This window comes from Elephantulus edwardii, unplaced genomic scaffold (genome assembly GCF_000299155.1).
Source record: "Elephantulus edwardii isolate Elephantulus edwardi_28Jun2011 unplaced genomic scaffold, EleEdw1.0 scaffold00150, whole genome shotgun sequence".
Classification (NCBI taxonomy): domain Eukaryota; kingdom Metazoa; phylum Chordata; class Mammalia; order Macroscelidea; family Macroscelididae; genus Elephantulus; species Elephantulus edwardii.
In genome coordinates, this window is record NW_006399900.1 from 3,895,786 (window position 1) to 3,908,739 (window position 12,954).

The window sequence follows — 12,954 nt, forward strand, 5'->3', positions numbered from 1 at the left end:
CTAGATGATAACAGTGAAAGAGTTTTTCTTTTTCTTTTCAAAGAGAAGAGTGAATTGGGGGTTAAGGGGTGGGCAGGGAGAAAAGTGCAACAATGAATGACTGGAAACCCTAAGCCTCTATAAGCTTCCATTTAAATGAATTTTTAAAAAAGTAAAAAAAAAAACTATCTCAGGAACAGGTTTGAGGCCTTGAACACTAATGAAGAAAGATCAGATAATCTGTGGAAAGATATTAAGAATTATCCAAGAAGAATGCAAAATGTCATTACAAAGAGAGAGGAGGAAGAAAAGACTGAGATGGATGTCAGAAGAGACTCTGAATATTACACTAAAACTTCAAGAAGCCAAAGCAAAGAGAAGAAATCGGGAAGTTAAGGAGCTCAACAGATGATTTCAAAGGCCATCTCAGGAAGACCAAAACAGAGTGTAATAAGATGTGCAAGGAACTAGAGTCAGATAATCAAAATGGATGAGGTCACTCAGCTGAAGAAAATAATGAACAAATTCAACTTCAAGTTGCAATACTTAAGGATGCTATGGGAAGAGTACTGAATTAACCAGGAAGCATCAAAAGTTGATGAAAGGAATACCTAAAGTCACTGTATCAGAAAGAACTGGCTGACACAGAAGAATTTAATGAAACAACATTATGGCCAAGAGGTAATAGTGATGAAAGAGAAAGCTCAAGCTGCTCTGAAGGAGCTGGCCAAAAGCAAAACCCCAGGAATTGATGGCATACCAATTGGTGTATTTCAATAAACAGATGCTGCCCTGGACGTGCTCACTAAGTTGTGCGATGAAATCTGGAGGACAGTTACCTGACTGGAAGAGATTCATCTTTATTCCCATTCCAAAAAAAAAAAAAGTTGATGTGACAGAGTGTGGAAATTATTTAACAATATACAGATATCACATGCAAGCAAAATCTTACTGAAGATTATAAAAAAAAACAATTAAGACTACTTTCTCATTGACAGAGAACTGCCAGAAGTAGAAGCTGCATTTAGAAGAGGCTGCGGCACTAGGGACATCATAGCCAATACCAGATGAAGGCAGAGTGTTTCAGTGAACGCCTATCTTATGTGTGGATTACAACATATTATGGCTAATATTGAGAAGAATGGAAATCCCAGAACACTTAATTGTACTCATGTGAAATCTATACTTGGACCAGGAAGGAGTTGTTAGGATAGAGTAGGAAAACATTGCATGGTTTGAAATTGAAAAAGGAATGCATCAGATTGATCAAACTCACTATTATGGAGTCAAAACCAACTCAGAGCTGATCTTCCAGTGGGTTTTTAGAAGCTGTAAGTTGCACAAAAGGAGACAGTCCACTTTTGTCTTTGGGAGCTACTGTTAGATTTGAAGCCACTGGTAGTCATTGCCTCTGGGTTAGCAGTGCAACTCTATATTGCTACAATAGGAGGGAAAGTCATACTGATTAGGAATTCTTTTAAAGTAGAAAAATTTCTATTAGTACCATAGAACATAGAGGATCAATATTTTATCCACATGATGTTGGAGAATTTTCTTGCTCTGAGTTTCAACTATCAACATTGCTTATTATAATCAGTACAAATTAGGAATTTAAAGCTGCAATATTTGACCTTGGATATGTATGGTGTTTGTATAAATTTTTATGAACATAACCTAAGACTACAGAAATAAATAATAAAATTGTATTTTAGATTATATAAGTAATTATAATTTGCATTTGAGAGAAAATTCTACTTACAATGATTATTATGTCTTGTCAATAGATTTTTTCTAATTCCTCTTCTTATTTTACTTTGACTCTTCTCTTCTGAGAGACTTTTTCTTTTATCTATTCTTTTGCTCAACTCATTTTGTTCCAAAATATAGGCTAACAATTGCTTGATTTCTTTTACTAAAACCTACAAAAAATAATTTTTCTCATAAGTAGCTTATAAAAAGAAAGAGAACACTTAAAATATTTATTTATAGCAAAAATACTTAATTTAATGAAATAAATCTGCTTTTAAAAATAAAAATGACAGATAATCACTTTCTCTTTAAGAACTCATATTGAGGAGTTATCTAAACTTATCACATTGTCATATTAACTGCAAAATCTAGCACTAAAATCTAAGTGTCATAAATAAAATAGCAGGCAAATTTAACAAATTAATTCTTTCAATAGTAAGTTGTAATCGTTAATATCAGCTTTGTTAGTGAAACAAAAAAAGATTTGTATTGCTTTATGTGTTATGTCAAATTAATAATAATGGGTTAAAAGCATAGATAAACCTTTGGCTGGAAAAAAAAAGCATTCTTCACCAACATGCTTGTCTAAGTAGGAGAAAATGGGAGATGAGGGCACAGAGTGTCTCTCTGAAAGGGACAGGGGGAGTCAGCCCCTCACCACCCCGGAGCTAAAAGCAGATAGAATCCATAGCCCTTTACCTGGTACCTCTAGAACTACACCAGCAGTAAGGGGGTTCATTTCTTCATTGTTGTCTCACAGATTCACAGCTGTTTTACTGAGAATGCAGTTTATTATGGAAGTAAGTTGGAGAGTGGGGGAGCCGAAGAATATCACCCAATACAAGTCTAGGTTTTAGCTCAAATTCCAAGGCGCAGTTCCTCAATTAGTCCAGGCTCTGGTTTCAATTCAGCATTCAAATCCAAATAATTCATCAAGGTTTGTCTCAAAGCAGCTACAAGTCAGCTTCTCCTTCAAGCATCCAGCTCAAATTCAAGAAGCCTCACATCACACCTTGTCACAGTTTCTCCACAGCAACGCCACAGTCTCTTTCTTCACCACAATCATGAAGGTCTCACTCTCCAGTCTTCCTCAAATCTTGCTGTCATAAGTCTTGCTGTCCTCAAGGCTTGCTTCCCAGTGTGTGAAGTGCTTTTTCTCTTATCCTAGTCCCACAGCTGTTAATAATTTTCAAGACCGTGTGTCTTCAATTACAGTAGCTGGAGATCAGGGAGGAGTTAACTGTAAGGGCTAAAAAAAAAGGCCAGCTTTTCCACTAACACCACATTGTTTTTCAGAAGTCATATAATTAATTTGTACTAATTACAGTGAGGGGATTAAGGGTTTCCTTTGAAGTATAAAATAATGTAGATTTTTTTAAAAAATAAGAAGAATTTTAGGAAAGTAAATAGTCATGATTTACATATGTTTATCCAGCAGTCAGGAAATAAGGAGACACACTGAATTTAGAAAATATTCAGTTAGGGAGCTCTCCAAATTACTGAGGAGTAAAGATGTCAGTTTGAGGACTAACGTGCATCTGATTCAGGCTATGGTCTTTATGATTATTTGCAATGCATCTAAGAGCTGGACAATGAATAAGGATCACAGAAAAAGAACTGATTCCTTTGAGCTGTAGTGTTGGAGGAGAACACTGAACATCCTATGGATGGCCAGGAGAACAAACAATTATGTCTTGGAGAGGGTGCAGCCAGAGTGCTCTTTGGAGGCAGGAATGATGAGGCTTCACTTCACATACTTTGGGCATGTTGCAAGGAGGGGATATTCCTTGGAGAGGGACATGATGCTGGGAAGTGTGTAGGGTTAGTGAAAGAGAGGAAGACCTTTAACTAGGTGGATTGACATGGTTGCTGCTGGAATGAGCTCTTGTGTGTCAGGAAGTGTGAGGATGGGGCAGGATAGATCTGAGTAAATATGTTATGTATCTATGTATGTATATATGTGTGAGTGTATACACACACACACACACACAATATTTTGTTCATAGGGTTGCTATGAGTTGTACTCAACAGTACCTGACAATAACCAATATTCAGGGTAAAATTATATCAGGAGATCAACTATCAATTACAAGGCAAGTCAGAGGGTTTTGTTGTTGTGAGGAGAGTGTTTAATTTTTTTCTTTATTATCTTTACCAAGGTCAATTTTTAGAATGCATATAAAGCCTTCCTTGGATTAAAAAATAACAAAAACTCATTTTTAATGAATCAACCCTAACTTATGGTGACCCAATATGTTACTGAGTAGAACACTTCATAGGTTGTTCAAAGTTGTGACATTTCGAAAACAGATTGCCAGGCCTCTCTTGGAAGTTATCTTTGGCTTGTTCCAAACTGCCAAACCTTCAGGATGTAATCAAGTGCCATCCAGGAATGCCTTCCCTGAATCAACAAAAACCAACTTCCTGTGATCAAGTTGGAGTTGACTCCTAAGGTAGTCCTCCTTTGGGTTTCTGAAGCTGTAAGCTGCATATGAGGAGACTGCCCTTTTTCCCAGCAGAGCTACTGGTGGGTTTCAGTTAGCAGCACAAGTGCCTAAGGAATATGCCACAGAGATCCCTTAATGTTGTGGTGGTTGTTGTTGTTAGGTGCCGTCAAGTACGACCCTATGTACAAAAGATCTGAACCCTATTTCATGCTGTTGCCATCCTCACAATTCTGGCCACTCAAGAGCCCATTGCAGCAGTCACCATATCAAGCCACCTGGGTGAGGATCTGCCTCTTCTTCACAGACCTCCCCCATCATGTCCTTCTCCAAAGAATAGGAAATAAAAAATATTTCTTATCCATTCATCTATTACTTGGCATATTTACTGAATGCTTACTCCCGAGTCTTAGCAATCACTTGCTATGTATTTGAGAGCAGGACAATGAATAAGGATGATAGAAGAAGACTCAGTGCCTTTGAGTTGTGTTGTTGAAGAGTACTGAATGTCCCATGGTCTGTCAAAATACCGAAGATGTGTCTTGTAGAAAGTGCAAGCAGAGTGCTTGTTAGGTGCAAGGATGGTGAAGTTTTGTCTCACACACTTTGGGCAATTTCCTGGAAAGGACATCATGCTTGGAAAGGTGGAGAATCAACAAGAAGACTCTTGTTAAGATGTATTGACATAGTGACTGCAACAATGAGATTAACTATGTGAGAGATGAGGAGGGTGGTACAGTCTAAGACAGGGGCTCAGAGCTGTTGTTAATAGGATCGTTATGAGTAATACATATGACTAAAAGTCATCTAACAGCAACAACACATCATCATCATCATCAACAAAAACAACAGTATATTTCGTTTTCTTCACCAACATCACAATTGAAAAGAATTCTTCTGCCACCTTTTATATTCCTTGTCCAACTTTCACATGCATATTGTCGTTTGTTGTTGTGGTTATGTGCCACCAGTCATTTGTGACTCATAATGACCCTATGTACACGAACCCTAAACCCTGCTCTATTGTGTGCCAACCTCACCATCTCAGACACATTCACTCCCACCACCCCAATGACAGAATCGATCCATCTCATCACGAGTCTTCCTCTCCTGTGCCATCCCTCCGCTCTATCAAACATGATGTCTCTCTTCAAGGACCAGTCCCTCCTTGAAACATGCCCAAAGAATATCAGATAAAGCTTCAGAATCCTTGACTCCAAGGAGCCTTCTGGCTTCACCCTCTACAGGACAAACCTGTTTGTTCTCCTAGCAGTCCATGGTATATTCAACACTCTTCTCCAGCACCACAGCTCAAAGGCAGCAAATCTCTATCATCCCTAGTCACTGTCCAACTCTCTTATGTATAGCATGTAATTGCGAAGACTATAGCCTGGATCAGGTGCACCTTAATCTCCAGCCTGACGCTGTTGCTCTTTAGTACTCTGGAAAGGTCGCTGATAGCTAACTTTCCCAATGCAGTTCATCTCCTGATTTCTTGGCTGCTGATACTAAGAGGGTTGACTGTGGAGCCAAGCAAACTAAAACTGTTAACTATCTCTATCTCTTCACCATCCATACTGATGCTGTCAATTGGTCCAGTGGTGAGAATCTTTGTTTTCTTGATGTTGAGCTTCAATCAGTATTGAAGGCTGCAGTCCCTGACCTTCTGCAGCAAGCGCTTCAGGTCCTTCTCGGTTTCAGCAAGCAGGGTTGTGTCATCTGCATAACGCAGGTTGTTGATGATTCTTCTACCAACTGATGCCACCTTCCTCCTCATACAGCCCAGTGTCTCGGGTGATCTATTCTGCATACAGATTGAAAAAGTATGGAGACAAGATACATACCTGATGGACCCCCCCTTGATTTTGAACCATGTAGTGTCTCCTTGCTCTGTTCTGACAACTGCCTCTTGGTCCAAGTATAGGTTTTGCAATGTTCTGGGATTCCCATTCTTCTCAGAGTCATCCACAGCTTGTTGTGATCCACACAGTTAAAAGCCTTTGCATAGTCAGTGAAGCACAGATAGACATTCTTCTGGTACTCTCTGCTTTCTGCCAAGATCCATCTAACATTAGCTATAATATCGCTAGTACCATGACCTCTTCTAAATTCACCCTGCTCATCTGGCAGTTCTCTGTTGACATATTGCTCCAATCATTTTTGGATGATTTTCAGCAGAATCTTGCTTGCATGTGTTATTAATGATACTGTTCGATAATTTCTGCACTCATTTGGGTCACCTTTCTTTGTAATGGGAACAAATATTGATCTTTTCCAGTCAGTTGGCCAGCAAGCTGTTGTCCAGATTTCTGGGCACAACTTTGTGAGCACATCTGTTTGTGAGTGTCTGTTTGTTGAAATATGTCAACTGGTATGCTGTCAGCTTGTGGAGCCTTGTTTTTTGCCAGTTCTTTCAGAGCAACTTGAATTTCCTCCTTCATCACCACAGGCTCTTGCTCATATGTTATTTCATAAAAGTCTTCTGTGTCAGCAATTCCTTCTGATACAGTGACTCTGTACTCCTTCGATCTTCTTTTAATGCTTCTTGGATCATTTATCATTCTACTCAAAGTATTCTTAAGTATTGCCACTCGTGGCTTCATTTTGTTTTTCAACTCCTTCAGCTTAAAAAATGCTGAGCGAGTTCGGCCCTTTTGATTTTCTGACTTAGTTCTCTGCACATTTTATTATAGTATCTTGCTTTGTTGTCCCGGGATGCCTTTTGAAATTTTCTGTTCAGCTCTTTGATTTCTTGGTTTCTTCCTTTAGCTTTGACTTCTCGGCACTCTAATGCAATATTCAGAGTCTCATCTGACATCCATCTTGGTCTTTTCTTCTTCTTCAGCCTTTGTAATGATCTTTTATAAACTAACCGAGATGCTGTACTCTATGAAGAGGAGTGTGACATTAGTATTGGGGGGAGACTCATCAATAACCTGTATTATGCAGATGACACATCTTGCTTGCTTAAAGTGAGGAAGACTTGAAGCACTTGTTGCAGAGGATAAAGGCATGCAGCTTTCAGTAAGGACTGTGTCTCAATATCAAGAAAAAAAAGATTCTTGCCACTGGACCAATAGGCCATGTCATGATGGATGGAGAGGAGATTGAAACTGTCAACAGCTTCATCTCTGCTCTGTAAATGTACCATAGTTCCTTTAGTCATTCATCCACTGACGAATGTTTACATTTCTTTGCTATTAAAAATAATGCTGAAATAAATGTGGTATTCAATATTTTGTCTGTAGAAACCTTCATCATTGCAACTAGTGGCTTGAATAGTTTCTTCAGTTTCCACAACTTGAGAAATGAGAAAAAAAAAATTTATTTTGGTTTTCAAACTTCAGGTCTTTGCACTTTATTTTTCTTTTCAATTAAAAAAATTTATTGGTACATATAATTACTCATACACACTGTGTTTCGTTCATGTACATAGTAGAGAGGATTTTGGCATGATTCACACTTTCCTTCATTGAGCCTATGCTTCATACAATCATTTCCATACGTTGTGTTTTATAAAATTAATCACCATTGGACTATGCTCACCATTACCCTGTCTTTTCAGGTCCCCATCACATCTTTTCCATTTCCTTTAGTCTTTGGACATTTTATTATACTATTTTGCTTTTTCTTTTCAGTCCAAGAAATAGTCTCTCCAGCCATCTTCCTTCAGTCTGATTGGATAGAAAGTTTAAAAGCCTTTTCATGGGGATGTTAGTGAGTTTTCTTCAGAAAAGGCAGGAAGGCTGTTATAGAAGGTACAGAGCAAACAAGGAAGAGCAGGGGTAGCAAAGATTAACAGTAGTGGCCCTAGTGGCATGAGCATGAAGTGATATGAAGCCCTGCTAAGATTTTAAAACTGATCTGTGTAGAGTGGCCGGTTTCAGCAAATATATCTACAAGGTGACCTACATTTTAATTTCGGACTATGGTTTTTGTTTTGTTCAGTATTGTATTATATAAACCTACTATGCATAATTATAATTTCTCGTGAAAGAAAGATGGGCAATCTCTTCCTATGGGATTGAGTGCCTTTGAAAACCTGCTGGAGGATCAGCTACGGGTCTTTTCCGACTTGACAGTGCACAACAACAACAACTATACATAATGGTTCAAAGTCAACAGGCACGTGGTCAAGTCAGTGACATTTCTGCCTAAAGTGGGGGTCATTCAAAGACCCAAGCAGATAGACCCTTGTCAGCTTCCCCATTTGACTGCCAGGTGTCCCTGAAAACTGACATCCAGCTTACAGAAGGAGGGAGTAAGTACACAGAGGCTCATGTACAGAAAAAAACAAATCCATTTGTTTTATTTGGTTTACATTGTTTTCAAGACAGGCTTGGCAGCATGACTCATGGTGTCAGCTACATTCCACTGGCTCAGTCACATGGCTGCTTGAGAAACACTGTCTAGCAAGTATCAAGAACGTGGAGAGCTTGGACTTTGATACGCCACTAGCATTATCTGTTTAATGGGATCATTACGTGTTAAGCCATAAGCTTACATCTTCTAAGGAATACTGAGGAGTTGATGCTGTTGAATTGTGGTGAACAGGTGGTGAAAAATGTTGAATATACTACAAGTACCAAAGAATAAATAAATCTGTCTCGGAGGATGTACAGTAAGGTACTCATAAGAGCAAAGGATGATACAACATCAGGTCACAAGCTTTGGGCATGCTGTCAAGAGGAGACAGTCCTTGGAGAAAGACATCGAGAGGGGAAAGCAGAGGATCATTAAAAAATAAGAATTCCTCAATGAGATACATTAATATAACGGGTTTGAGCAAGCAAGGGCAGGGTAGAACTTGTCACGAAGGCATAGGACAGGCCAGGCTCTGTTGTTCATAATGTTATGGAAACAGAGACAGCTTGAGAGCACTTAATAACAACTGTCGTAAAAAGGGTTTATTTTTCGATTAAACAATACCTATCAAAACAGCGTTAGCAAGTGTATCCACTTGTCTGATTTTTCTGTCTCCTCTTCTTTTAATAGGGAGCTCAGGGGCCAGTGTTTCCTGATTTTCACTTTTCTCTCAGCCAAAGAGAGAGACAGAGCAAGTATTACGAGGCCTAGGTAGTCAGCATCCAAAGGTTATATAATACAACAGATATTTAGTGAAAGCCTTCCTTGTTTCGGGCCCTGTACTAAGACCTGGGGATACTACAGTAAACAAAATGTCTTCGGCCTCTGAAACAAATGCTTTGGAAGGGGAAATGGCAGTCAATTGATAAAGTGAAAGCTAAATAAAGTGTTGTTATGTACCATAGAGTCAGAACGGACCCATAGCTGACCCTCCAGTGGGTTTTCAGAGGCACTTATTGCATGGGAGGAGATTGCCCATCCTTCTCCCACAGAACAGCTGCTGGATTCATACCATATGCCTTAGGGATTACAGTGAAGCATTCTTGCCATGAGGCCACCAGAGCTTTCAAGTAAAGTGTAAGAGGTCAGAATTGAGAAAATTTTATGTTATTATTTCACTGAATATCCTTTCTGCAAAAGGAGGGATTAAGCATGGATTCCTCAGCAAACAAGCATTCTAGGAGAGGGAGCAGGAAATGCAAAGGCTTAGAAGCACGGTATGTCACAGCACAAGGAAGAAGGTGCTGCTGGAACAGAAGGAGTGAGGCAGGGAGAGGTAAGCAGGGAAGCACAGAAACAGATCGGAGACCAGATCAAGACTGGGGATCATGTTCTATAGAAAAGGAAGGCCATTAATGGGTTCTCAGCAGAGTGGTATCAACTAACTTATATCTCTGGCTGCTGAGAGAATGTTGCGTGTTAGAGCAAGAGCGGGAGAGGAAGGAAAACAAGAGAACAATTAAAATAAATGGGTGAGAAATGTCAGTGTCAGTGAATGAAGAAGGTATCAGAGGTGGAAGTAATAAGACTGGGTGATTTCTAGATGTAGTTCAGAGGTAATGCTGGCAAGATTTTAAGGACTTAGAATGTGTACTTTACCTCCTTACCTTTCAAACAGCAAACTCACTATTTTGGAAGTGTTGGGTTTTTTGTAAAATCACCAGATGCATTCCTAGACCAGCTAAAGCCGTTAATCAGAGACAGAATTGTACTTGAATCGTCTCTTACCTGGCTCTCCTACCACTTCACTTCCCTGTATCCTAAAGACTCAAACTGCATGAACTTCTCAAGCATCTTTTGGAAGATATCCTGCACAATTTAGAAGCTCTCAGTCTCAGAGTGAAAAATCAACTTGGGGGGAGGGAGGGAATAAAACTCCTTACGTGAGACTTAAGATTCTTCACAATCTGTCCTAAATATGTCACGGTGACCTCATTTCTTTCTACTCCCACACCTGCGACAGCCAAATGCTTTGCTTCCCTGTCCAGCGGGGGTTATGGGCTCTTCCCAACTTCCTCACACTTGCTTATACAGATTTCCCTTTAACTCCTAGTAAAGGCAACCTGACGTAGTCAGAGTGTTACATGTTGCGCTTTGACTTTAAACCCACCAACTGCTTATCAGAAGCAAGATGGGAAGTGTCCTCTAATTAAGATTTACAGCTCTCACCATGAGTCAGAATCCACTAAGGGGCAGTGGGCTTGGTTTTGTGTTGTCTCCTGTTATGGAGTCTCACCTCAGTGTTGAAGCACTAGGCAGCTAACTGAAATGCTATTTGAACCAACCAACAGGTCTCCTGTGGGAAGATGCAGCAGTCTGCCTCCCTAGGCGGTACAGCCTGGGAAACTCTTCAAGGAAATTCTGTTTTGTCCTATGCATGAGTTAGAGATGACTCAACAGTAATAAGTATGGTCAGTTTTTAGGTTAAGCCTCCACTCTGCCCGTGTCGTATTCAACACTGAGTATATCAAGTTATGCCCCAAGTTAAATGTTTACTTATGAGTAGAATTACCTCCGTTAATGCTGGGGTAAACCTGGTACTTGAAGCTGTAACTAAAACACTGATTCCTTCATTCCATGCATTGATACTGAGCAGTCACCAGGAATCAAGAGTTGGTGGCAATCTTTTAGATTGGGTGTTGAAGAACGCTCCACTAAAAGTGACTTTGGGACCAAGAACTTAGTAGAAAGAGAGCAGTCATTCCACTTAGAGGGAAGAGCAAGTTCCAACTCAATCACTTATTCCAGGAGTGGAAACAAGGCTTAGGTGGATGAATTGGTGTGAGCTAAAGGGAGAATTGCAAAAAAGAAAAGTAGGGCTCTTATAGATGATGAGGAATGATAGAAGGAGAATTGATGCCTTTGAGCTGTGGTGCTGGAGAAGAGTATTGAATATACCATGCACAAGTAGGAGAACAAACAGGTTCGTCATAGAGAGGGTGCCACCAGGCTTCTCCTTGGAGGCAAGGATTCTGAAGCTTCGTCTGAGGTACTTTGGACATGTTACAAGGCAAGATCAGTTCTTAGAGAGGGATGCCATACTTGTGAGGGTTGAGGGACAGTGCAGGAAAGAAAGACCCTCGATGAGAAGGACTGATTCAGTGACCAGGGTCACAACAATAACAAGGGCTTGCACAGCATACGTGGACATCAGTAATTTTCTAGAATGCCACAATAAATCACCACAAACTGGATAGCAACAAATTACTACAAACAAATTATTTTCCTCACAGTTCTGAATGTTAGAAGTCCAAACTTCCTTTTGAAGTTCAGAATAGAGAATCTGTTTCTTGCATCTTCCAACTTCAATTGCTGTCGAATTCCTAAGTGGCTACATCACTCTGGTTTCTGCCTCTATCTTCATTAGCCTTCTCATTTGTGTCTGAGTTCACCTCTTATAGAATACTTGTAATTTGAATTAGGGCTTACCCAATAGATAATACACTTTGGGCCAGAAAACATACTTTATCAAGAAGGACCAGTCCATGGAAATGACAACATCTTTGGGAAAGCAGAGGGTTGGTAAAAGAAATGAAGTCCCTCTGAACGATGGACTGTCACAGTGACTGCAACAGTGGGCTGACAGTACAGTGGAAGTAGTGCAGGACCAAGCAGGGTTCCATCTATTGTACATGGGGTTGATCTATTACACAAGATGCAATCCATTTTGGAAACCTTGCTCTTTGTTTGTTTTGTTTTTTTAAAACCAGTATAAAATAAAAATTTTCTTTAAAAAAATCTAGAAAATAATTTTTTTCTCTCTCTTCGGAGGGGGAAGCGAGCTCTTTGTTTTTTTATCTTGCTCTTCTTGAACACGCAAGAACTACATTTAAATATTAAAGTAAGATAATAGGAAAGAAGATTTCAAAGGGAAGTTCAAGAAGACAAATCAAAGTATGTTAATTAAATGTGCAAAAGTTTTGGACTAGAGAACCAAAAGACAAGAATATGTCTGGTTTTCTCAAGCTGAAAGAACTGAAGTAAAATCTTAATATGCAATACTGGAAAATACCATGGGTAAACGATGCAGGAAGCCTTAAAAGAAGATGGAAGGAATGATGCAGGAAGCCTTAAAAGAAGACGGAAGGAATATATAGAGTCACTGTACCACTATAAATTGGCCAACACAATCATTTCAGAAAGTAGCATATAATTAAGAACTAATGGTAATGAAGGGAGAAGTTCAAGGTGCACTCAAGTTATTCTTAAAAAATAAGGACCCGTGACTTCATCCATAGCCACTGGTGAGAGTCAGCGCCCAGAGCCATCAGGGGCTTTAAGCTCATTGCCCACTGCTGTGGTATGGACAGCTGAAACCCAGGCCCTGACAGGCACCTGGGGTGGGGGTGGGGGGGAAATCCCAGACTCTACTTCATGCTCTGCTGGAGAAGGAGGGGCAGTCTCCTGTACCAGTCAG

At 39.8% G+C, this 12,954-nt stretch overlaps 1 protein-coding gene across 1 annotated transcript in view; it reads right to left on the minus strand.

Moving 5' to 3' along the window:
* SEL1L2 (sel-1 suppressor of lin-12-like 2 (C. elegans)) overlaps nucleotides 1-12,954 on the minus strand; it is a 146,351-nt gene that overhangs the window by 127,659 nt on the left and 5,738 nt on the right. Inside the window, exons 2-3 of the mRNA XM_006894762.1 lie at nucleotides 12,550-12,572; nucleotides 1,739-1,898 (exon numbers count right to left, since the gene is read on the minus strand). Of these exons, the coding sequence (XP_006894824.1) occupies nucleotides 1,739-1,898; nucleotides 12,550-12,572 (183 nt within the window). The remainder of the gene's footprint in view (nucleotides 1-1,738; nucleotides 1,899-12,549; nucleotides 12,573-12,954) is intronic.